The 25666-nt window shown below is 44.0% G+C and overlaps 2 protein-coding genes across 2 annotated transcripts in view; both read left to right on the top strand.

The window, feature by feature from the left end:
* The first annotated feature begins 2429 nt into the window (after positions 1–2429).
* LIN7C (lin-7 homolog C, crumbs cell polarity complex component) lies at positions 2430–14445 on the top strand. The gene is made up of 5 exons (XM_032188244.1): positions 2430–2480; positions 6400–6518; positions 7609–7680; positions 8022–8231; positions 10891–14445. Exons 1-5 carry the CDS (start codon positions 2444–2446, stop codon positions 11044–11046), a joined length of 594 nt encoding a protein of 197 aa, XP_032044135.1. The 5' UTR covers positions 2430–2443; the 3' UTR covers positions 11047–14445.
* A 6964-nt stretch (positions 14446–21409) lies between these two features.
* LGR4 (leucine rich repeat containing G protein-coupled receptor 4) overlaps positions 21410–25666 on the top strand; it is a 73451-nt gene continuing 69194 nt past the window's right edge. The window contains exon 1 of the mRNA XM_032188987.1: positions 21410–21600. Within this exon, the coding sequence (XP_032044878.1) occupies positions 21410–21600 (191 nt within the window). The remainder of the gene's footprint in view (positions 21601–25666) is intronic.

Here is a 25666-nt window from a genome sequence, read left to right as displayed (position 1 = left end):
TTTCCATTTTCTTTTGGACTGCTAATGCAACTGTTTTCCAATGAGGACTTAGGCTATATTGCTTGATTATTGATAGTCCTTCAACAGTAGTGTTACTGCATACATAAAAGGCCTGCAGGATGTGCTTGCTCCCAGGAGGCCTACTGACATATGCTAACACCTAGGCTAATTCATCAATGACAACAGAAGTAAAGTAACTCTGCTACAAGATTTCACAAGCTTGAGTGACATAGACAGTGGGGTCTAGACTAATAATTTCATTATAGTTAGCAAAATACATCAATTGAAGTTTAATGCTTAGGTCTTCCATACTCCTCAGCCACTACTGTGCAAACGCATTTTCCTAGTTATTCAGGAGGCGCAGACCCTTGCTGTTTGAGAATCACTTCTGGGACCTTTTTTTCTTCCAGAAGCTTACCAGAATAAGGATTTCCTACGGTGGCATGAATAGTTCATCTTGTTAATGCAGAATCTGCCAGCACCCACCTATGCTTTTAATTTCTTTTGAGAAAAAAATAGCTTGCTAAAGACTCAGCAATTCACTCCCTTTCCCCACTTTTTTTTTTTTTTTTTTGGGGGGGGTGGGGAGGGGGAAAAGGGGAGGGGAGATGGCCAGGAGTGGAAGGAATTCTGACTTACGTAGTGGGTATTTCTTTAATTCAAATGCATCTTGCTCTTTTCAAAGACAAGCATGCACTAAAATACCTCTGTCATACTAATGCCTAGCTTTGTAATTTAGGCCTCACTGCCAAAATAGAGCACTGTGCTAAAATGCTGCCTCAGAAAGGAAAAAGCAAGCAAGTGGGTATGCATCCTTTTATTTTCCTGTATAATCTAATAATCTGAAGCTTTATTTTCCTCCCCTCTTTGTGGTCCTCCACTGGCATTCCATTTCTTCTTCCACCAGAACATCAAGATATCAAGCCTGTCATTCTTTGGCACTACTGAAAAACACAGAAAAGGTGCACATGCTAACTTTTAGCTTGCCTTTTTTTTTTTTTTTAATACAAATTTTCTCTCTCAGATATTTTTCACTTGGTTGAGTTCCGTAGGTGCTATGAAAAAGCAAACACAAAAAAGACTAAGACACCACCTCAACTGCTTCTTTTCCATTCTTGTGTAAGATTATAACCCAACTCATTTTCCTACTAAACACAGGAATTTTGGTGGAGAAAACACCTAGCTTTCTCAAGTAAAAGATAATCAGAGAAAGAGCAAACAAAAGTAAGTAAGTAGTACATCATTGGCACTCTTCATAGATTACAAAATAAAAACTAAAACTTCTATTCTTTTGCTTGTTTTTCCTACATGTATAAATCAGTGCAAAGTCCTAGAGCAATATGGTTTAAGCTTAACGGTGTTATGAAGTAGACAGCAGAAGCACTACATAAAATTTGCTGTTCATATTTCCGTATTCACGTCTTATTTTAGACCACAGAAGTCTGAATCCCTTGTCACTTGCTAGGTCTAGAGGAAAGTTAAAGCAACTGCCCTAATTTCTGAATCTTCAGTCTTTACTAAAGTCAAAATAATGCCAAATTAAATATGCATCCAAACATGTATTCTTACCAGACATCTTTTGGAAAAATGCTGTTTTTGAAATATTGTTTAGCACTCGTATTTTCTCCATGGGTTTATCTGTCTGAAGTCAGAGCTAGCTATTTAAAGTTTCAATCACTTGTAACTGCGTGGTGGTTTCTGCACCCCTGTGATAGAAACATCTGGGTTTTATTCCAGAAACATTCCACAGTCCCAGCTGCTAAAACGCTTCTTGCAGGAAACAAGCCTGCGAGGAGTTAGTCCTGTTCACCTGCAGAATTCCACTCGCGCCACCCTTTCATGGAAACGTGCACGCGGCAGCCTCCACACCAAGGGCACCTGCCATTAACATGAGTTACAGGGCGCACACCACTGCCATATTCGCTAACACTGCGAGGCCTGAGGGAGCTCTGCTTTTAGGGCAGCAAACCGCAGCCATGCAGCGGGCAAGGGCAGACCCATGGAGGTGGTGGAGTCCCCGTCCCTGGGGGTGTTCAAGGAAGGGCTGGACGTGGTGCTTGGGGACGTAGTGTTTAGGGATGTGGTGTTTAGGGACATGGTGCTTGGGGACGTGGTGCTTGGAGAGATGGTGCTTAGGGACGTGGTGTTTGGGGACGTGGTGTTTAGGGACGTGGTGCTTGGGGACGTGGTGTTTAGGGACGTGGTGCTTGGAGACGTGGTGTTTAGGGACATGGTGCTTGGGGACGTGTTTGGTGGGTGACACTGGTGTGACCAGACGAGCTCGAAGGGCTCATCCAGCCCTAATGGCGCTGGGGCTCCGCGCCCGTGGGCCGAGCCTGGCAGCTGGGGGCGCCCCCCAAGGCCCCGACCCCGCCACCTCCCTTAGCAACGGCCGCGCTTCCGGCAGGCGCGTCACTTCCTGCGGGGCCGCGGCGAGGACAAGATGGCGGCGCTGGGCGAGCCGGTGCGGCTGGAGCGAGGTGAGGCGGCCGCGGGGCCCTGGGGCGGCCCGGCCGGGGGCTGGGGGCGCTCCCTCGGCTCTGCCTCGGCCCTGCGGCCCGCGAGGGCTTCTCTCGGGGTTCAATTCGCTTCCGCGGGTGTCCCGTAGGCGTGCCCGCTTCGCGAGGTGCCGGCTCGTTGCTGTCAGGCTGGGGGGCACCGCGCGTTTAGGCGAGGAGGGCGGGTGTGGGGGGGGCAGGGCTGCAAACAGCGGCTTGTGCGAGGACTCCGCGGCTCCAGAGCCGGTTAATGAGGGCAGCTGCTCTGGCAGCGGATTAGCTGCTCCCGGTGGGTCTGCTGGGTTAAAGCTCAGGCAGCATCCTCCTCCAGCTCATTGCGCTGCCCGTGGACACAAACAGATCTGCGGAGCTGCTGGGGGATCGGTGGGACAAAGGGGCTATTCATGCATCCTCCTGGCACATCGGTCTTTTTAAGGGAAAAAGAAGAAAAAGGGAACGCAGTGTAATGGACCTACGAAAGCCAGCGCTCTATTTACAGAAGTAAACAACCTCTGTTAATTGTGTAGGGTTGACTGCAGATAACCTTGCGATGAATCATCGTCGGCCTGAAAGTGAACATCACTGATGTTGTTGGCGTATAGCATAAGAGAAGAGAGAATGGTGTAGAGAATGTGTCTGATTTAAAATGGTAACCATATGCTTACCATGAGGGCAATTGAAAATCCTCCCCATCTGTTCTTTCTTCCAAGCTGCATTGCAAAGAACACCACCCAAATTTAGTGGAGTGCAGGGATCCAACAGCGTTTATCACTTGGAAATTTTTCTTACGTTTTGGCGGTGATGTGTGGCGAATCTGCACACTCCTTAGGCGCCCGCGCTGTTTGAACAGAAGCAGCTCAAGTGGTTAATCAGGAGTGTCTATGAGCACACAGCATTTTCCCTCTTTGTTTGATTCACACATGCATGGAGTGGTGGCATCTCACTGCAGACTTGTTTTTGTCTTTCCCAATGTTATTTTAGTTTAAATGTATCTTCCTTTCAGGAGTCCCATCTGGTAGCCTGTGATTGGAGAAATAATGCCTGAAGAATGGGCAATTGATCTAAAGAGGCTGAAAAGGTTAAAAGAAAATAAAATTTTAAATTATTTATGAGTTCTGTTTTGCAGTGAGTTTTATGGGGGTTGTTTGTTTGTTTGCGTTTTACCACATCTGGAGTTACTTCTGCATTGTTCCTTTGTGAAATCCTTCACGGAAGCAGAATTCTCTAGCGTTCATTTGTCTAATTCTGAACAGTTGGCTAAAATGCAGTGTCAGGACTATGAGGAAGACAGCTTTCAGACAGCTTTTTTTTATTTTTTTGTAGTTAAAGTGCATTTTTGCTTTAATTTCGTCTAAAATAAAACCTTGTGTGCAACCTGTAACTTTTTGATAAGCTGAATCTGTGCTCATAGTCTGCTGTTTCAATGACCCAGCTGATTCCCAAGCTAGCTGATTTTACCTTAAGGTATGAAAGGCTACATAGTTAAATGTCTGAGCCCTTAGGAGGCACAGGTAGGAACTATATCCAATTTCCTGATGCAAGATCGATGTTATAAAAGAGGAGAAATTAGCAAGTGGAGTTCTGGACTGCTGATGACTGCAGCTACTCATCGGATCAGTACACTGCTGTCATTTTTTGAATTGATTGTAGTACCCTAACCAAACGGTGAGGTAACAGCTTCACACGCTTACAGTGTAACACGATTCAGGGAGCACAGGCGTGAGAACTGCTGCACGGAACGGCGATCTTCATACGCACGAAGCAGGCGTTTGTCTGCAAACATCTGCACGTATTTGATAGTTGGATTGTAATTTACATAATTACCAGACTTCTGTCATGAATACATGGAGTGTTGCGGGATTGAAACTGCTGCTGTTGCCAAGGGAGGTGAACAGCTTCTTCCTTCCATTTGTTGCTCGTTCCACTTCAAGCTCTTCAGTGTGAGACTTCGTGAAACGAAGAGAAGTTGTGCTGCTGATGCTGAACATACAGATTACTGAGAATTTTGGTCAATATGCATCATTAAGATAAAGAGATTAATAAACAGTCGCACCTAGAGTATCTTCAATTTCATTATATATATTTTTAGTTAAAAACAAATCCAAGTGTATATTGGGAAATTAAAAGTTTTAGGAGCGTTTTCTTCATTTGCAATTTTTGTACAAAGAGCAACTATGCAGTGCCTCTGACGCTACTTCTCTGCAGACTTGGGGGTAGTAATAGCTAGAATGTAGGTTTTTACATTTATTTCTGGTAGGCACCTGATCCTCTTAAAGCTTGAAAGAGCCAAAAAATGCATAGTTGTCTTGGCGTGTGGGAACTTCAACTCTCGTGTGAAATCATGTGGCTGTGGCTGTGGTACTTGGGTGCTCTTCTGTGAATGATTTTTTTTTCCAGTCCGTGGCACAAACACAGCTTTAACTGTGCTAAGGGATGACCAGTCCATGAAGTTAAGTTGGACTTTGTTTAATTGACTGTACCACCTGATAATCATTGTGGCGGCCTGTAAGACCTCTGACTGATCCCGTACAGAACTGGACAGTGTTAGCTGTGGGTTGTCTTTTGTCAGTGCATTTCACCTTAATTTCAGAATGTAAGGATCAATGTCTTTCCATCCTGTTGTGACTCCTCGCTCCTTACACTCCTGTGCTCTTGCGGACAAGTTTGTGGCTGTTGAATGTCGTCCGTGCTGGTACGATGCCATCGAGTGGACGTGCGTTCACATGAAAAATGCTTGCCTGAAGGTTAATTACTGAAAAAAGAAAGTAATGCATTCGGGACGTAGCCGTGTCCCAGATTTCAGCCTTTTCTAAAATGATCAATGCTTTATTTGTATAGTAGATTAATCACTGCTTCTTTGTGCCTTTGTTGTAATGAAGGCAATCCTTTCTGTCTGCTTTCCTGAGAGATTGTTCTACTTCTATTCAAGGACTTACGTGATTCAGAATCGTCGCTAATGTAACACTCTGGAAATGCAAGTGAGGAATATTAATCCTTTCTCCTCTTGAAGAGCTGCCTGCAGCATATCACGTAGCCTTTGATGTCATGTTCGATGCCCATCTTAATTGGTACCGGTCTGAAATCAAATCCTTCAGAGGGGAGTTTGGTTTCACCAAACAGCATGTGCATTTGTGAGAGTATCAACAGGGTGATCTTTAGGGACAAACATCTAGGATCTGGGAAAAAGGTTTGGGGTTCAGGATTCTGGGCTACAGAATGCTAGCTGAGATTATTGAGGAGTTTAGGTTGTTTTTCTAAACGCTTTGATAAATTAGACACATCAGAGATAGAGGAAATAAGACAGCATTTCAAACTGGTAAAAGTTCTAGCCAAGCTTTTATGATTGCAACTGCTGTCTGGAATCCCATTAATGTAATCGCAGGCTAGTGGTGCCTGAATAGGCCAGATTTACTCAGCCCTGTTGTGGGGAAAGCATTGGGCATACGCTTGTTGAACTAGGTTTAGAATGTAAGAGGAACATCAGCATGCCTGGCAGTACTCGAGATGCTCATATCAAAGTGACATCCACGCCTTAGCTAGGTTATGATGTTATGCACGTGAAACATTGGTAATAAATATTATCAAATAAATATTTCAGCCTGGTCTCAGCTTCAAGGAAAAATCAAATTCTTTAAAATATGAATACAGTAGCATTATCTCCAGATTCTTTACAGGCTTGTATTGCTGTGCTTGACCTAAATTGTCTGCAAATAAGGTGCTTTGTGGTAACGTTTTTTAGATAAATAGAGGCATGGAAGAAATGGAACTACAACATAGTCTTAAGATGTACACAAGCACGCACAAACTGCTCTGTTAACTTAATTTAAAAACAAACAAAAGAAAAGCCACCACTAGAACCTCTTCAGGCATTCCTCTTCACCAGTGCTTTATTTTTCTCTAGACATCTGCAGAGCAATTGAGTTGCTGGAAAAATTACAGAGAAGCGGAGAAGTGCCGCCGCAGAAACTACAGGCTTTGCAGAGGGTCCTTCAGAGTGAATTCTGTAATGCTGTAAGGGAGGTAAGTTAACTGCACACCAACGGTTACCTTGCATTAGGAATGGTACTTTTCTTTTTATGTTCAGTTCAATAACCTTTTGTTTTTCTTTCTAAAATTGAATTTGACTTACGGATCTTTTTCGAACAAGGCTCGTTTTTAAAAGTTCAAGAGCAAATAATTTGGGATCGTATAGGTGTATTAAGTAATGGCTCAGAAACAAGTTACTTACTAGAGGTTATTTTGAGGGTCTGACCTAACCAAGAGCTAGCAGTCTGTTATTCTGTTGGCAGAATGGGTGAAGTACAAATGGCCTCTGTTTCTTTTAAGCCAAAACAGCATCGTGGCCTTGCACCACCTCTTCTTCATTCCAGATACTTTCAGAGATTTGAAGTGATTGAATGCACCCTGCTATTGCTGTTGGCATTGGTACTACCACTGGTGTTAACACCTGCAGTGATTTAAAAGATCTCTTTGTAGGCACGGAAGTTGTCAAGGACCGTGTGTTTATTGCTTAGCAAATCCAGGTGACTGGCAGGTCAATGCGAAGATGTGGTTAGCTCTAGGTGCGAGCACCTCCCTGGCATTAGTGTTCTTATTTCCTCTGTGTTTTCAGTGCCCTTTCTTTTCTGAAGATACTCGGTCAGTTGCATCAGTTGAAAGAACATAAGGATTTGGGGGGGGCAGGGGCTGGATGTTGGGGAGGGCTTTGAAGAGCTGTCTTCAAATTAATTTTTCATGCATCGTTATGGAAGAGTTCCAACTTGAATCAAACATGAGAAGGTAATCACCCATATCCCCAGTCAGGTGTGTTACACTAGCAATAAGCATTTCTAAATCTATGATGAAGTCTGCATGCCACAGAAGGAGGGAGTATTTGGGTTGAGACCTAGAAGATTCATGGTTTAACCAAGAAATAAAGATGCTGAGAGAGTTATTTTCTTATAGTATTGGAGATTCTCGTGTGGCACCTTGCAGTGAATTGGAGAGCAACTTATTAGAGGTGTAGGTTTTTTCATCTACAGTTTTAAGTTGTCACTGGGATTTTGTTACATTGTTTAAGCATAAAAATAACTTTTCACCATACTTAGGCTGTTTTTTTTTTTCCCTAAAGGTGTATGAACATGTATATGAGACCGTGGATATCAGCAGTAGCCCAGAAGTCAGAGCTAATGCAACAGCAAAGGTAAAAGCCAAACTGTAGATTAAGTAAAATTCAGTAGCTTGTTGCTGTAGAAGCAGAAGATGGGTATTTAAAATTCAGAAGGGTATTATCGAGGTGTCTGATAAAATGGATAAGCATACTGGGTCATTAAAAAGTATAATAAAAGACTTGTTATTTTTAATTTTTTACATTGGATTTTATTCTTAGGGTTCTAAATTTTTCACCCTAGTGTTGGTATCTAGGAAATTAATCTCATTTGTCTTGTACTTCAGGATAAAAATAATTTTTCAACCTGCTCACTGTGTCTAGCTAAGGGGTCTATATTTAATTTCTTATAAATAGGAAAATTTTACTTCTTACAGGCCACCGTAGCTGCATTTGCTGCTAGTGAAGGTCATTCCCATCCCAGAGTGGTTGAACTACCAAAAACTGAAGAAGGTCTTGGATTCAACATCATGGGAGGCAAAGAACAAAATTCTCCGATCTATATCTCCCGAATTATCCCTGGTGGTATAGCTGATAGACATGGAGGCCTGAAACGTGGAGACCAGCTGCTTTCTGTAAACGGAGTGGTAGGAACTGGTTTTCGCTTTACGTAGCAGTAACTACCTGTTTCCACTTGGGGGCATACAAAGAATATACATGACACGAGCTCAACGTCCTCTTCTGATCTTGGCCTGATTGGTTCTTTTTGTCCTTGCAAGAATATGTTGCTTAGGTTTCTGAACTTGTGTGTGCAGTGAGAGGCCTTGGATTATACTTTTGTTATCATTCTCGACTGGGAACTGTACTATGTATGTCTACATTTCAGATTTTAGAGGTGGTAGAAATCTAGTCGAGGTGTGGTTTTCTGAAATATCATTGAATTGCCATTGTGGATTCCTGTTCGATCCAAATTTGATGATGCAGATTTTGACTAGTAGAGTTTTCTGTAGCTTCTGAGGTAAGTAGTAAATTAGGTTACATTGCTGTAGACCGAGGAGAGGTTCCTTGACATCATTATGCCAATAACTACACTAGTGCATAATGAACGCTGTATTAAGATGGAAGAACAAGGTGGTGTTAGCTTTGGTTGTGTGATTTATTGTCTTCGCTTAAGCTGAGCTTCAGAAAGAGGCTTTCTATCGTTTGAAGGAGCATATGCCTGAAGTGCTCTGTAGCTTTTTATTTTTAATAAGTATCCTCTTCTGATGAGTTACAACACAAAAAGAAAAACACAGGTTGACTGGAAAGAGGAGGCTGCGGACAGGTTTTGATTTAAGATGGCTGCCTGTAAAGTGCGTCTAAATCTCTCAAACTTCTAGTTTTATTTACAGAAGCTTTTATCATGCGGTAGCTTGACATCAGTGTTCTCATAACTACATCTGCCAACTCAATTTAGTTTGACTCTCAGTCTTGAAATAAATTTCTGTATAGCCTAGGTGGTTTTTGGACTCACAGAAGGAATGGAGATTTATTGGCTGTGTACTGTGGGAAATTCCTGCTAACAAGGATCTGATGTGCTTGTCTCCTGACTGCTACCTGGGAGTCCAACTGTTCTTTTCAGGAAACACAAGTGAAATCATGGCCAAAGTGCTGCAACTGCCCCTGTCCTAGATTTCCTAGTATTTTAAATTATCAAGGGACAAGTCCATTCCCCCTAAGTATCAACTGTCCTCAGATGAGGCCTTCCCCGCCCACACACCCTCCTACAGAAAAACCAATCACTCCATCCCAACCTGATCCTGATCATCAGGCACTTGTCACATCCAGCAATGCCTGAATCTGTGTCCATACACGTGTATAAGCATATAGAGACATGGTAAGAATACAGTAAATGCATGAAATACTGCGAGAATGCAAAATCCGACTCAGAGGGAGAATCTCCTGATGTTTGCAGATGGATTCCTGTCATCTTAATACATGACAGACATCATTGTAATTGTAATTGCTAATTTAATACTTGAAAAGTAAGTTGCCGCAGCCAAGACTGCAATGAATGTGCCTTAAAACAAGTTGTGGGGTGGTTGTTTTTTTTTCCTTTCCCGTTGGGAGATTTTAAGTGCACTTCAGAATTTTAGGTGTTTGGATATAATTAAGCATAAAACTTTGCCAGCTTTTTGTTACCAGTTTTAATTGGAACAACCTACACATTCACTTGAATAACAAACATGAAAGCATTCGACTGTATGTGTTGTCTGAGTCTGACAGAAGAGAAATAACTTGGGTTTTTTTAACTGTTGTCTTTCTTTCTGTAAGTAACTTTATAGTAACGGGGAAACCCTCCAATCAACAGGTACATCACCTGCCTTCTAGCTTCTAATAGCACCAGTGGGAGGTAGGCTTGGGGTAGTCCCTTCGTTGTGTTTGATAAGTTTGGAAGAAATAAGTTGTGCTGAGAGAATGTATGCTATCCAGGATTGTGTATTTGGATGCAGTTGTTTAGAATTGTTTCTTAAATTTTATAATAGGATGAATCTAGTATAACCTGAATAAATTGTGAGAGTTGTTTCAGGAAGGGTTTTTGTTGTTTTTGCTTTGATTTGTGTTTTTTGTTTTTTTTTTTTAAATCTGGCCTTGTTTATTTGGGCTATGTTGCTCTTGATCAGTCCAGAGGAAATTAATCCCAGTACCTTGCATTTACGACTAGACGTATACGGAGTGCTAAGACAAGCAACATGCAGTGTGCTAGCTGCTCCATTGCACCTGCTCAGTAGATGCCATTTTGCCTAATATATGATAGCATCCAACAGGCAGCTACCTTGCAGTTTTGTTTTGTTTTGTTTTGTTTTTGGGGGGGTCTCTTGTCCTTAACTAAATGCAAGATAATTTGAAGTAGCCTATTAGGTAAATTGAGGTACACTACTAAATTTAAAATGCATGACAAAAGAAGAAACCAATTACAAGTGTCCTCCTGAAGTTGTTGATTCTTAAATATAATTTCATAATTGCCTAATACTCTCCTTCTTTCACTTACTGTATCTAAATGAGTGACTGTATATAAAGGCTCAGCATAAGCCTAACCAGAAGTTTTGCACTACTCTTACTAATACTGATCAGTATATTTATTATCACTTCTTAATGATATGCTGGAGAAAAAAAAAATGAGCTTTGGTGACATTGTTCTTATGAAGTCTTCGAACTAGAACATTTTAATATTTGATTATATAGAAGTTGTAAAAAAAAAAAAAAAAAGTCTTTTTTCTCTGTTTGTCCTCACTAATATAATACTTAATGCTTTATGCTTTGCAGAGTGTCGAAGGTGAACACCATGAAAAAGCAGTAGAACTGCTGAAGGCAGCCCAAGGAAAGGTTAAATTAGTTGTACGATACACGCCAAAGGTCCTGGAAGAAATGGAGTCAAGATTTGAAAAAATGAGATCGGCAAAACGCAGGCAGCAAAACTAACGTTTGTATGCAATAACTTAAAGAGAAAATATATTCCATTTACATTGTATAGTTTGCTTTGTGACTCAGTCGATGCAATTCCTGGGCTGCAAAAGATACTGTCATTTTTTTTAGAATCGTAGAATGATTGAGGTTGGAAAGGGCTCCTGGAGATCATCTCGTCCAACCCCCCAGCTAGAGCAGGTTGCTTAGGGCTGTGACAAATTGAATGCTGAGCATCTCCAAGGATGGAGACTCTACAAGATCTTTGGGCAACCTGTTCCAGTGTTCTGATCTCTCTCACGCTAAAAATGTCCATTTTTATGTGTAAATGGAGTTTCTTATATTGCAATTAGGGGCTGTTGCCTCTTGTCCTATCACTGTAATACTACTGAGAAGAGTCTGGCTCCTGGTTTTTTGTTTGTTTCTTTTAAACTCCTCCACATCAGGCATTTACAGATGTTGGTAAGAACACCCCCGAGCCTTCTCTTCTCTGAGTTAGACAATCCCAATTGTCTCAGTCTCTCTCCTTGTCTGTCAGATGCTCCAGTCACTTAATCATTTTTGTGGCCCTTCACTGTATGCCCATGTCTGTCTTCCACTGGGGTGCCCAAAACTGGACCCATCGCTCCAGCTGTGTCTCAGGGGGCTAAGCAGAGGGGAAGGATCACCTCCCTCACCTTGCTGGCAGTGCTCTTCCTCACGCAGACCAGGAGGCTGGTGCCTGTCTTTGCTGCAAGGGCACATTGGTGGCTTGTGACCAGTTAGGTGTCTTTCTCTGCGAGCTGGTCAGCCCCCAGCCTGTACTGGTGCATGGGATTGTTCTTCCCCAGGTGTACGACTTCGCACTTTCCTTTGCTCAGCATGGAGATTCTTGATTGCTCATTTCTCCAGCCTGACAAGGTTCCCCAGGATGGCTTGCTGGGAGCATACTCAGTCCCATCACTCATGTTTTAACCAAGATGTTAAGCAGTATGGACCCCAGTAGTGACCCCCTGGGGTACGTCAGTAGTGACTGGCTTCCAGCAGGACTTGGTGCCACTGATGACAGCCCTTGGCAGTTCAGCTGTTTTTAGAATGTTTTCATATTCCATGCATTTTTCACATTTTAAGAAGAAAGTGTACTTTTAAAATAGCCTAGGAGACCCTGGAAAAGCACGTATATTGATTTTTATAAATCTTTTTCGTGTCAGAACTTTACGCATGAAAGTGAATTTACAGATTTTTGAAAGGCATTTAATAAGACCTATTTCTACAATTGACATCACTTTTTTTTCCCCTATTTTATTTTGGCATTATTTAACATTAAATCTGAAGGGTTTTTGCTGAATTATTTTGGAAAAAAGATTCTTATGTAGCAGTATTTTGGCACTTTTCTTAAGACCATGTTGTATATCAACTACAAAATGTAATCATGATCTACTATGTAACTGATAACAATACCAGATTTTCTAATGCTTTGTTGAGTACATTATTTTTACACTTCTGCTAAATCGTAATTCGTTATTCTGGAAATTTTATTACCTCGCCTGTAAATAATCTACAGTTGGTGTTCTCATATAATGACTTTGTAATAGCTGACATTAACAAATTTGCAGCAATCAGTCTTTCCTGTAACTTATTTTGTACTAATTTTAAAGCAGTTAGGGGGAAAAGATGTAATTGTTTGCAGTTCTGGATTAAGTCTCTATATGTATTTTTATATTCAAAAACAGAAGATATGTTAATGCAGTGAAAAAGAATTCCAGATGTTTCCCTGACTTTCTGCTGTTTAAAAAAAAAAAAAAGCTGAATTTGTCATACCTCTTTTGTGTTCTTAGTATGTCCTGTTGTAAAATCTTATATACAGAGTGACTGTACAGAACTTGGAGTCGTTAGTATCTAAATTACTGATTGTTACATTTGTAAGGGTAAAACGTTCCGAGGCTTACATGTTGTGTAACCCTAATGTGAACTTGTCTGGGGTTAATTGCTGACTACTTCTGATTTGGAGGGTTCACCTTTGTACTGCAGAAGGAGCAGCGTCAACATCGCTGTAAAACTTGATATGGAATGGTGCTGTGGTGGCAATAAGGAAATCTCCAGGTATAAACCATGTCTTTTTCCAAGTGTGGTTGATGGTGGCTCATTTTTTGTGTGCCATTTTAAACAACCTTTTTCTGGACAAAAGTACACTTCTGTGAACCTACCAGGTTTGACGCTGTACTTGTGTAGCTTAGTTTATTTTAAAAGCTTCACTTTTTGGTATATATCTATAATTAACTTGATTGTCTACTGGGTGTCTGTTAACTTGTATGGCAGCTATGAGTGCATCCTAATTGACTCTTAGTAATAAAGTTCTTAGAGACTTAAAAGTGCAGTTCTGACCATGTGGCTACTCCCTAGCTTTTCCACATGGAACAGTACGATCGATTGTGAAATAATTCAGTATGTGAAAGAAAGTAAAAGGTTAAAGATCTAAAAATGACAGCATGAAGTTTGTACTTCTTCAGCTCATCTATGGGAAAAGAAAAAAATGTGATTGCTACAGGCCAGTGAGAAATGTGATTGCTTTCTGCATGTATGCAAGCATGGTAAGCCTGCAAAGAGAAATTGAGATTTTAAAGATACTGATAGTTTGAAAATGCAGTATAAGTATTTATCAGTTAGATGACATTGAGCACTGAAATGCGTGGTTGATTATCTGTCATGGGTCTCTATCTAAAGGCCTCATGTCACTGATAGGACCATGTTATTGAATTGTATATTTTTATGGAACAACTAATGTTTAAAGTATTGAGACCAAAATCACTAGTTAGATCAATCGTGGATGTGTTTTAATTTAATTGTAAAATAGTAGATATTTGCTTTAGAGCTATATATAAATATATATATTAAAGAAAGGTATGGATACAAGATAGAAATGTGCATTTTAAAACGTGTATCCCTTGGTGTTACTGAACGAAGCAGTGTTTTTTGTTACTCTAAGGAAATACTTTGGTGTAGCTAGAGCTGCTGAATGCAGTAGGGTTGTCACTCTGAGTGGAAGCATTTGGCTACAGTTTGTCATCCACTACAAAATGTGGGGAAGTGTACCCGGGCATATAAATTGTACATGTAGAATTTAATACCAAGTTTTTTTAAATTGTAACAGCAAAAAAATATCCAATAAGCAAATAACTCATTAACGGTCATCTTTTATTACTACGAAAACCCTATTATGTTGAGGAAAGGGTGGATTAAAATATGCTGAGAAACTTGATTTCTTTTACTACTGAGCAGTGCCTGTACTGTGTTAATATGCAGTCCCTACACACTTGACACACTTGGGTGTGCAAACAGATTAAGAAGAGATAACAGTTCTGCAGGTATCTTCTGCATCTATTGCTGCTGTGAGGGATCTCGGGGTTTTATCAACAGAAAAATAAAAGGTGAATTTCACGTGCATTGTGTTTGTGTGTTTTTTTCTGACTTTCCATTTTTGGTGCTGTTTTCAGGCAGCTGTAGTTGGGTGTTTATAATCTCTGGGGCATAACATAAACAGTGCATGTGTGTGGGCGTGCAAAGAAAACTTTAAATCCTGGGTTTTAGTTTGTTTTCTTGGTTGCTCATGAATCTTGCCTTTTCTGCCCTATGTTTTGTGATGTGTTGGAGAGACGAGGAGAAAATTAGAATGCTATAAAGGGCATGTAATATCGTGGACCTCCTGCGTTTTAGAGACCTCCTTAGTTTCAGCTGCATGAACTTACATGATGTGTATTATTCTGAGTCAGATATTATCTTTTAATTGTTTGAAGCAAGCATCTCCAGTAATGAGATGTTAAATATCTGTAATTCCTAGCTTAAAGACCTTGTAAGGTCTTTTAAGAAAAATGTGCCTGAAGTTATGAACTGAGATAAAGGCAGGAGAAATGCTTCAGTTCTGAATGCAAAAAGGTGTTTTTTTTTTTCATATAGGTAGGCTGGAGTGGGAATTGAAAATATATGCAACAATGTTTTTATATTTTTTTATTATTATTTGATACAGAAGACTGGTATCACTTGAATTGGGAGTATGAATTTTCAGTTTGATTTTTAAAAAACAAGTAATTTCCATGATCTGGCTGTGTTCTTTTAAATATAGTCCAGACTCATAGAGAAAAGCTCTGAATTGCATTTTAAGACTAAAAGTGAATCAAAGACTGAATAAAGGTAATGATGTTTCGTATCTTAAAAAACAGGAGCTTTTATACAATAAAAAACCTCGTGTTTTTTATTGTAATTACAGGCATAACTACTTTGACTTCCAGACAACTGGGGAAAAAAAATGTTAAAACACCTATTTTTGCCTGACTTCTGATGTCAACCATGAACTAGCAGTCAGCATCCAAACAAGCTGGAAAAGTACTTTGTCGAAGTACGTATTCCTTCTTAAAAATGCACCCACTGAGCAGAACCAAACATCTACACTTCATAGACAGAGCAACTGTGCCACTGAAGTTATTTGCCCCTCCCGATAATTTCTCATGGAGGTTCGTGCTGGGTTTGGTGCTGCTGTGTATTTTCATCCAAGTTTAAAACAATGCTAATTGGAAAAGGCAAAACTTGTATGCGGCTGAGACTGGCTACATATTAACATAACCCGATGAACCCTGCCTGCTGCGCTCCTAACACCTTTTCATCCTCAGTTTGCTTCTTGTCCTGGCACTTGCAATTTTCTGCCCACATACTGCACCAGGTGAGTTCAGTAAGCTAGCAGAGGCCGGTGAACTGTGTCTTGGTGCTCTGAGTTTTGCTGTTGCCTTCAGTGAACTCAAAAAGCGCAGCGTAAGGTCGAGGGAACTGCGTTGGTGCAAGGGAGGGTGTGACCACAGCGGATAGACAAATGAGGTGAAGTGACATGGAAGCCCAAGAGTTGGAGTCAGATGGGTTTTTGATCAATCAATCAAAGATCAATCCTGATTGGAAGCTAATTTAAGAGCTATGTTCCTATGCAAGGTGTGTGAGAGTTGCTTCGAACCAATTGTGTGGCCTGATGAACGTAGGTATCAGGAGACAAGGTTGTTTTAATAGGGTTAGCAAAAAATGGTTTTCCCCAGCCATCTCTCTATATAAATATATTTTTAAAAGGCATTTCTGTACCGTCTTCTGACTATAGGGCTGTTGGTTATTAGCAATGCTGTGTTAATGACCAAGCAAAAATACTATAACCTGCTTTGGGCGTGATAATTGTCCATAGTCCATAGTTTGCCTCTTCTTGAAAAACTCTTTTGCTTTCCCCCTTTAAAAATGAAGGAGAAAAGCCTACAAAACTGAGTTGTATTCTAGTATATGCTTGCCAAAAAAAGCCTTCAGATTAGACATGTGCTAAGCATTTCTTCCCGCTCTTTGAAGAAGAAAGGCATATTGTTGAACGTTGCAAGACCTGGGGAAACATCCTCTACTAATTTCAAAATGAGCTGACCTCAGATACCTCTTAGGATCTTGGTATTTGTTTGGCTCTGCCACTTGATGTATTGAGAAATGTTTCATATGTAGAAGCATTTCTGTTAATACAAAATCCAGAGTAAAATCAATACATTCTGATATTGTTGGGGGATCATCTTCAGTTTTAGAAAATACTGCTTCGAAATGTGTCTTGGTGAGAAATGGTGATGTTTAAACAGTAATTTCCTCCCTCTTACAATTTAAGTTCCCTCCCCTTCTTCCATTATTTTATTAGTACTTTATTTTCCTGGCTTGTTAATGTGATTTGACAGCACAGAAGGCAAATATGATTATCCAAGTTAGCCAATTTGTGTGAAGTTACTGGACTTTTGTCCGTCATACGTCTGATGATCTAAAACAGATCATAAGTTCTTCCAAGTTTCTTTCTGATTTCTCCTTTGCTATCTAGAAAATACATCTGTGGAATGGAAGGGAAAAAGAATAATAAAAATAAAATAACAAATAAATAAATAAAATGTTGTCTTCCTGAGCAGTGTTGGGTTTTGTCCTGTGTACTTCAAAGGTAAGTAAAATCACCTGCACGTGGTTCTTATCTAATCATGGCTCGGCTTCCCTGCCCGAGCAGCGCAGTAGTATTGTCTGAATAAAATCTAATCTGTGTTGGAGACAGGCTGGCTAGCAGCAGAGCAGTCCTCACAGCTCTCACCTACTCCAAGCGGCAGTAAGTAAAAGGCAAAGGTTAGTGATTTATTGTATTACTTGCATTTCGGTAGCGCCTTGGCGTCCCGGGTTTGAATCGGGATCCTATTGTACTTCGCAATGCAAACACGGTACAAATAGCATGGCTCCAGAGAGCCTCAATCTATTGCTAAGAAATCATGGGTTTAGTGGCTGAAGAGAAACGAAGTAAAAACACAGCAGACAATTACAAAAATGTTTTTTTCTTTTCCTCAGTTTCTTCTGTAATTTAATTTTGAGCTTTTATTTATTTATTAATATCTCCAAAGGATACAAAAGTGAGTCTGGCTATCAGCACAGACAGCTTGAGATGCAAATACCCATGTCACCTGTGGTAGCCTTTTGTTTGTTTGTTTTTGTGGTCCCAGGCATGCTCCATAGTTAATGTGGTGTTCCTGATGCTTTGGGAAAGTGTGAGATGTGCACAATGTGTCTGAGCAGCATTAAGTGTGTGACACTACAGCTTGGTAACTCTGTGCAGGAACAGCTTTAGGTAAATGTGAAGGTATATTCAAAAGAAAAGTCCAAAGTAACTCTCATTAGACAAGGAGAATGCTGCTAGTTAAGTGATTTAAAAAGATAAAAGGAAGATCAGGATAAAGTGACAATTACTTCTGGGAAGTGATACTTGTCTCTGAAGGCTGTGATCCATGAAGCACTGACAAATAACATCACTTTGTGCTGAGTGTCCCCCAAAATTTGCACATTAATTTCTGTGTCCCATCTGGCATTTTTGGTATAAAAGCCATGCTTTTGGGTCATTCTTGCAATGATAGCCAGTGGATATATATTCTGAGCAGCAATTCATCAGTGACCGGTCCATTTGCTCTCCTCCACCAAAACTCTATTTGCAATGTGTCCAGACCCCTTGGAAAGCATCAGCATTAATGAGTGTCAGATCCCAAATCTGCACCAGACCCTCTCCAGTGCAAGTATCCTCTGACTTTTAGGCCTGGTGGTGATTTTAAAACTTAAAGATGTTTATTCAGTTTTTATATGACCTCCTCACTATTTAACAACAGAGGTGACATCATAAAAAACGTTTCCAAAAATGTTGGCAAACAAAGCTGATCTCTGAGGTGGAGAAATGCTCGTGGCCCCTAAGGTACTTAGTTGCCTGGATCTTGCCCTACAAATGCTGAAGGGAGGCCTTGGATAAAGCTCTGCGGGGCTAGGGTTGGCAGGAGAAATGTCAGAGCCTGTCTGCTGTGACCGAAAAGCCAGGGTACTCTCTTGAGGAACAATAGCTCCGTGACGTTTTCAGCTTTCTGGTTTGTTTTGCAGGTGCAGTTGTTTTTGCATTAAGCTTGTGCTACAGAGCACAGCTTGAATTTCCCTGCATTGCAAGCCAGAAGGAAATTATAGGAAGTAAATTGTTAGTGGGGGAAAAAAAAAAAAAAAAGAGAAGGATAGAAAATTAGCAGAGAGAAGAAAATAGTCCCAAAATAACGAGCATATGCTTATGCCCAAATTTTTGAAGATATTTTAATAGCTGATAACTCAATTTGATCATAAAATTTAATTACTGAACATTTACTTTCCCTTCCTCTGTATGAAAATACAAACTACTTGAAATAAGGCTCTCATTCAGCCCTTACCCCTGGTTATGGGAAATCCGAAGCCTGTTGGGTTGGGCACCTTCTCAAGAGCTTTTCAGGATAGCAACTTAAAGTTAGTCCTAGAGAAACTAAAACACCTCCAGGTGAATAAATTCTTTGTACTGCTTCAAAATATGAATCAGCTCAGGTCTGTTGTTTCACTGCAGCGTTTGAGGGAGGGGAGAGCAGCACGGCCCCTGCCGTGTTAGGTAACGAGGAGGAATTACTTGCTGTAACAAAACAGAAATAATGCTTGTGTGGATCTTCAAGGCTCCAGGTACAGGAAGAAATCAGGTTTATGGCAGTTACCTCGTCATTTCTGAGAACACGCCAAAATAAAATACTTGCCAAAATAAGGTATTTGGCATGTACAGAAGCTGACTTGGATAAATAAAGTGCATCTGGCCATGTTATCAGGTTAATTTATACCAATAGAAAATCCAACTTAAACTCTATGGAGTGCGTATTCCCTGCGACTTCACCGGGCATGTTCTGATACCTATGGCTTGGAAAGAAATAATTTTCCTTGCTAGTGCAGCCAAATGTTTTGGTAATGAAAAGAGCAGAGCATGCAATTGCTCCCTTACAAGTTTCAATATGTGATTTTTATTTTTATTTTTTCTTCCCAGAGCATTAGGGTTATCCTGTGATGATGATAGGAAGTTTATCAAGGGAGGTTTGTTTAATACAGAGCTTAAACAAAAGGATTTTATTCCTTTAACGTGGGAGCTGTAATAATGTTTTGCTAAACAGCTTAGGATCCACATGCATGTTCTGAGACTAACTTTGGTGCGAAGGCTTTGTCGCTGAAGTAAGGTTTACTCTTTCTCGTTACTTAGGCCACATTATAATTCTTCAAGATAGGGCTAAAGCAGGATTTAATGCTACACAGTCCTTAAGCTGGCCCTCTGCAAAGCCAGATTTCACCATCCAAACGCTGTTCTGGTTTGGTTTAATTCCTAGTGTAACATCTTGCCTTAAATATCGTGGAACCCATCGGCCCTTAATAAGGACGGCTCTGCCTTCACCAGGTCGCATGTACTTGTTTTGCAGCCCCCTGGGAAAGCCCGTAGGGCCTGAGGACTTCAAAGCTGTGCCCAGATGAGGGCAAATGAGGAATTGCTGCTGAAGGGACAGGGTTGGAGGGCCAGGACAGGGCCAGGCGAATGATGGTCAGGTACCAGCTGCCAGCAGGTACAGCGCTGTCTCTGGCCTGTGTCTGAGCAGTGGGACACCCGATGAAGGCATAAAATGAGCCAAAAAACCCAAACCAGTGGTGATGGGAGGCGACTAAACGCATGCTTGGTGAGCAGAAGTTTTCCACCCGTGGTCTTTTCACCGATGGCTCGTTTTGGTAGAGGGGGCCCTGGCTGCAAAAGGCCCGAGGGCAGCTCTGGGGACACCCCAACACGAACCAGAGCCAGGCTGCGAAGCGCCCACACACCATGTGGGCAGCCCTTGCTGCAGGGGGTGCCACAGGCCCGGTGCCTTCAGAAGCTGACGTATCATTTACGCGTAGAGGTAAAATTTAATTAGCAACATTTTTATTTTTTTTTTAATTAAGATTTCTCTCCTTTTATTTGACGTGGGAGTCGCGTATCTCTTCCATTTTGCTCTCCGTGTGCTGTTTTTAAGCCGTGAACCTCGGCGGCCTTGCGTCTCTTGTGAGATAGGCGAAGGTGCTTAACGTTACAGTCGTTTTCTGGGCAAGTCTTTGGCTTGATCAAAGCAAATCTCATTTATTTATTTGATTATTTATTTATTTGATTATTATTTATTTGATTATTTATTTATTTATTTATTTATTTATTTATTTCTTCCTGCAGTGTAACCGTTCTCCCCCAAAATCGTCCCCGCGTTTCCGAGCCGTGTCAAGGCTGGGGTTCGCCACCTTCCTTATGGCTCAGCCCCCCCGCAGCCCCAGGCACTATACCCGGGCCGGGCCGGGCCGGGCCGGGGTCGCTCCGCGGCGCTGCGCGGTCGCCTCCAGGCCGCGGGGGCGCGGCGCGGAGCCAGCTCCCGCCCCCTTCCGCCCCGCCCCTCGCCGCCTATTGGCCACACTTCGCCTGCGCTTTGCATATTCACGACCCGCCGGCCAATGGGAGCGGCGGGGCGGCCGCCTCATTAGCATACGCACCTCGGCGCAGGGCGCACAGCAGCAGCAGCCGCCGCCGCCGCGGCTCGCAGCCACCCAGGGCCGGGAGGGGCGGGCGCGCCCCGCAGCCCCGCCGCAGCCCCGCGCCGCTCGGCGGCCGCGCTCCCTGGGGACCGCCCCGCGGCACCCGGCGATGGCCGCCCCCGCGCCCTACCTGCGGGGCTGAGCCGGGCCGGGCCGGGCAGGGCAGGGCAGGGCAGGGCAGGGCACGGCGCTGCATGGGGCGGGTGCGCCGCTGAGACAGCCCCAGGGCCGCGCCGCGCCGGCCAGCAGCGGGCTGGCGGCCGGAGGAGAGAGCTTTTTTTTTTTTTTTTTTTTTTTTTAAAAAAAAAAAATATTTCTGGTCGTTTCCGTGCTTTTAATTTTTTTTTTTAATTTTTAATTTTTTTTTTTTTTTTTAGCTATTGTTTTCGTTATTCTCGCGTTTTTGCGGCGTGCCGAGCCGTGCCGTGCCGTGCCGGGGCGGGCGGGCGGGGGGGGGCCGGCGATGCGGTGCCTCCTCGCTCTGCTCGGCCTCGTCGCATGGGGCCCGGGGAGCTCGGCCGGAGGGCCCGGCGGTGGGGCCTCCCCCCCGCCCTGCCCGGCCGCCTGCAGCTGCGACGGGGACCGAGGAGTGGACTGCTCCGGCAGGGGGCTGGCCGCCGTGCCCCCGGGACTCAGCGCCTTCACGCACGCCCTGTGAGTGGGGACGGGGGACGGGGGGCGGGGGGCTCCGCCTTGAGCCCTGGGCAGGTGGAGGGGGACGGGGAGGGGGACATGGGGACCCCCGGTGGTCGCCGTGTGAGCGCGGCTGCCCTCGGGCCGGAGCCTCGCTGCCTTTGTTCAGCGGTGCCTGAAGCCCCCGGGGGCTCCGGAGGCTGAGCGGGTCCGGGTTTGCCCCCCCTGCCCGGCCACGCTCCGGGAGCCCTCCTGCGAGCCGCCCCCCGGGGGTGCCCGGGGCTGGGAGGCCTTACCACGAGCCTCCTGTGGTCCCCCCCAGGCTGCTGCCCCATGGCAGGAGCTATTTGGGGAGTATTTGCCATACACCGCGTTTGGGTGCTGGGTTTATGGCTCCTGCGCCGTCTGGCTGCCCTGTGGAAAGGGGATCGGGCTGTCCCTGCGTGCCTGCAAGATGGCATTTGCTGGGTAATGGCACAGCCAACACCCACGGCAGATAAGGTTGCCAAAGAGTTTCAGGTGTAGCTTCCTACTTTCCCAGCAGGTAGGTGCCCAGAAGGCTCCTGCTCCAGCTTAGGGCCAAAGCGAGAGGGGACACACACGCACACGTACACGTGGAGGGGTGTTTGTGTCCGCCGTGGGTGGCCCAGTTTGGAAACAAGCAGCTCTGTGGCCATCTACTGCTGTGGCCTTGGAGGATCCCCATTTGCGTCTTGGTTCTTGTTTCCTCACTTGCAACATGAAAAACTGGGTGCCTTCGTGGCACTTCTGCGCCTGAATACGCCTCTGTTGCGGCACGGCTGCTGGAAATGTAGGGTAGGCACAAAACAGCTTTGTAGGCCCTAGAAAACTCACCTCTGAACCTGCTCGGGCTGTGCAGCTTTGTCAGAGAAGCTGAATTAGCTTGTGTGGAGCAAATAAATAAATAAATGGATCGCACCCCCTAGCTGACACGTTGGTGTCACGGCCAAGTGTCTCAGCGACACGAAGAGAAGAAAGCTGCCCCGTGCTCCGTGCCTGGCAGCACAGCTACGCCAGGAAATCCCCTTCACGTTGCTGTGGGGCTTTTTTCGATTATAGCCATGGCAGCAGAGAGTCCGTGGCGTGGAGATGGCTGAAGGAGGGCAGCAGGGAATGGGCTGTGATACCGAGGGCCAAGTCGTGCCTACGTTTTTTGGCTTTGGCCAGGAGAGCGACTGGGAGCTGTTGCTGACAATTAACCCGAGCTGGCAGCCAAGGGCTTCCAAGGCAGCAGAGAAGCGTGGAAGGGAGCTGGTATTTCTGTTTCACTACTCGTGTTTTAATTTCCCTGCATTCATTTTAATAGCTTAACATAACCTCCACTCGCGTTAAGCCAGGCGGCGACTCCAGCGGGGCCTCGGGAGCGTGTCCCTTGGGACTCCCGGCCTCGCTCTGCGTTTCCTGCATGTTCCTGCCCTTCGGTGGCTGGTGGAAGGTCCAGCAGACCTCTGGGGGGACGTGTGCTGAGCAGGGAGGCCTGAGGAAAGGAAGGCCAAGGTGTGCCCCTAGCCAGCACCTCGCCTGGTGGTGGTGCTGGGAGGTCCCCCTGGGGGGTGGCAGGGGGCTGGTGGTGGTGGGAGGGGAGGAACGGGGAGGACACCGCCGGGGTAATTGCCTGGTGCTTGTGCTGGAGGTGGCCATTGGCTCTGTGTAATTTAGGTGGGTGTTTATGTAACGCTTAATTACCAGCTGCCTGGCTCTCTGTTTACGAAGGCTGTGATTTTATTTTGTTGCAAAATAACTGTCTGACAAGTCGATACGCAAGAACGTCCAAGTGTTTCGTTGGCTTCGCTGATCAGTGCTGTACGTTCCCCATCTCTGCTGTGAGGCTTCGTGTCCCGTGTGCCTGAAAACCTCCGCGGTCATGGCAGGAAGTTACGGCAGGGCGTGCTGAGGGTGCTTCTGCTTCCCAAGGAAGCAGAAGTTCTGTCCTCGAACTGAAATCCCAGTTTTGGGAGGCTGAGGCTTACGGGAGTGCTCGGCAGGAGACAAAAAGCAGATAATCCCAGATAATGGCTTCAGGGACGTCTTAAATGGGCCTGGCTGTTTCAGAGGCTTGCCTGACAGCCGTCAGTGGTGCAGTCGCTTCGCAGGGCCTGCTATTATATTTGGGGCACTATAAATATGAAAACATTGCAGATAACTTTATTTCTAGTGCCTCTGATGAACTTGTCCAGGATTTCCCTCCCCCCATTGCCACTCCCTTAAGTTTTCCCAGTGACAGGGTCCATGGCTTTCGTTTTTCTTCCCTCGAGTTGTGAAGGGAGTGCTTTCAAGCCCCTGGTTGCCCTGAAGTCTCAACGCTTCTACACGATGCTGGGCACAAATGCTGGAAGCGGCACACTTGTTTATGCTCTCTGCCACCCTCCCTTTGTGAAGCAAGCCCACAATCGCTGCTTGCTTTTGTTTTAAAAACTCTCCAGTTTTGCTGGCCGTGTTCTAGTGTCACCTCCTTCCAAGTCCATTGCCTCTCAAAACCCTCAAATCTCCTTTATCCACTTCTCCCATGAAGGATAGACCTCTGCAGGACGAAACAGTCCTCTCGTCTTTTGTTTTTCCTAACCCATCTAGCCTACTGCTGGCAGCCTTTCTGCGTGCTGTGTTGTGCAAGAGCTGCGTACGATCAAGGTGTCCAAGTTCAGAAGGATCCTGTTTTAGTCATTTTGTAACATAGGCTGGTTCAGCAACTGCAGAGAGCTGATCGCCTTTTCAGTTTACAGACTATGCAGAAATACCCCCGCTGTCTCACGTTTGCGTTAATTTCCTGCTGTGTTTATGTATGAATGGCAAAATTATATGGTTCTGTTTGGAATCAGCAAAGCTGGAGTGTTTTGGTGTCTTTCCTTCTGGCACTTGTATTTTTTGTAGAGCAGCAGTGCAGCACAGCGGGTGGATGTGAGGCGTGGCCTCCTAATACACCAGGCACCAACGTGTGGACATTGAGCATCCCCCTGTTGTCAGATAAGCACGGTCAAGACCTGGCTGGGGTCCTGCGGATGCTGTCTCGCAGAGTGGTTATGGAGAAGAGGAAGGATGTCCAGACACAGCCTTGAGTCTGGAAAATGTAGTATAATTGCTGCCCTCCTGAGATAGAGAAGCCTTATCGAATTAGCTTTCACAGTTGCACTGTCTAGGTCTCTGCATTTGCTGTATCCTGGTGTTAGGATGGCAAGGAACAAAACACTCATTCTGTCTTTTGAGAAACATGATTTCCATAACTCTTCAGGAAAAGTACAATCAGGCCATTTTAATGTGTTTGTTTCTGTTAACCAGCAGAAACCTTGTTACCCTGCTTTACTAACCCCTGGTTAGTAACCCCTGGCTGGTGCAAAGGGACAGATCCCAGCCCTAAAGCTGGCAGGGGCTTTGCCTGTCCCTCATTTTGGAGGTGCTAGAGGTGGCTGCGTGCACCTTTCAGCTATGGCACCTCTCTGGTCCCGGTGCTGCCACCGTGGCGTGGTGACATGCAGCTGGCACGAGGGGACCGGCTCCATCTGCGTGACGTTGGGCTGCTGCAGGCGGGAGAAGCGGTGCACAGAGAAGTGAGGTGGTTGTTTCAAAGCCCGTTGCATATTTTTGCCCTTTTCATGTTCTCTGTTGGCAGCAAACTTGATGTTTGGCCGCTACCCCTCTTTTCCTTTTCTTCCTCCCTGAAAAAAAAACGCCAGTGCCCCACCGTAACACATAATTTGTCAGGTATTTGGCGTGTGTTTGATATGTTGAGCTCATTTATATCAGCAATATGTCACTTCTTGTTTGGTGCTTACTGGCAGAGGCTCATAAATGTGACTTGGGGGAGCAAATACTAAGATAAGTCTGCAGTGTGGAAAAAAAAAAAAAAAAAGGTTGGACTTTAGTGTAAGCAGGTTTATGCTAGTAAATAATTAGCTAGTTCTTGAGAGGAATTTACTAGTAACTATCTGCTTGAGATGGAAAATATGGAAGCTGTAATATAAGGACTCAAAAACAAAACAAAACCCAAAGAAACCTCCTCCGCAAGGATCTTTATTTGTTTTGTATTCTACATCTAAGGCAGCAATTTTTGCAGAACACAAGCGCTTATTTA

Source organism: Aythya fuligula, chromosome 5, assembly GCF_009819795.1.
Source record: "Aythya fuligula isolate bAytFul2 chromosome 5, bAytFul2.pri, whole genome shotgun sequence".
Lineage (NCBI taxonomy): Eukaryota > Metazoa > Chordata > Aves > Anseriformes > Anatidae > Aythya > Aythya fuligula.
The sequence above is the reverse complement of the archived record's forward strand: the minus strand, read 5'-3'. Positions and strand labels throughout refer to the sequence as shown.

Coding starts and splice junctions, on each gene's coding strand:
- LIN7C (XM_032188244.1), top strand. CDS start 2,444: ATGGCGGCGCTGGGCGAGCCGGTGCGGCTGGAGCGAG. Junction 2,481..6,399: donor GCCGGTGCGGCTGGAGCGAG/GTGAGGCGGCCG, acceptor ATTTTTCTCTAG/ACATCTGCAGAGCAATTGAG. Junction 8,232..10,890: donor TGCTTTCTGTAAACGGAGTG/GTAGGAACTGGT, acceptor TATGCTTTGCAG/AGTGTCGAAGGTGAACACCA.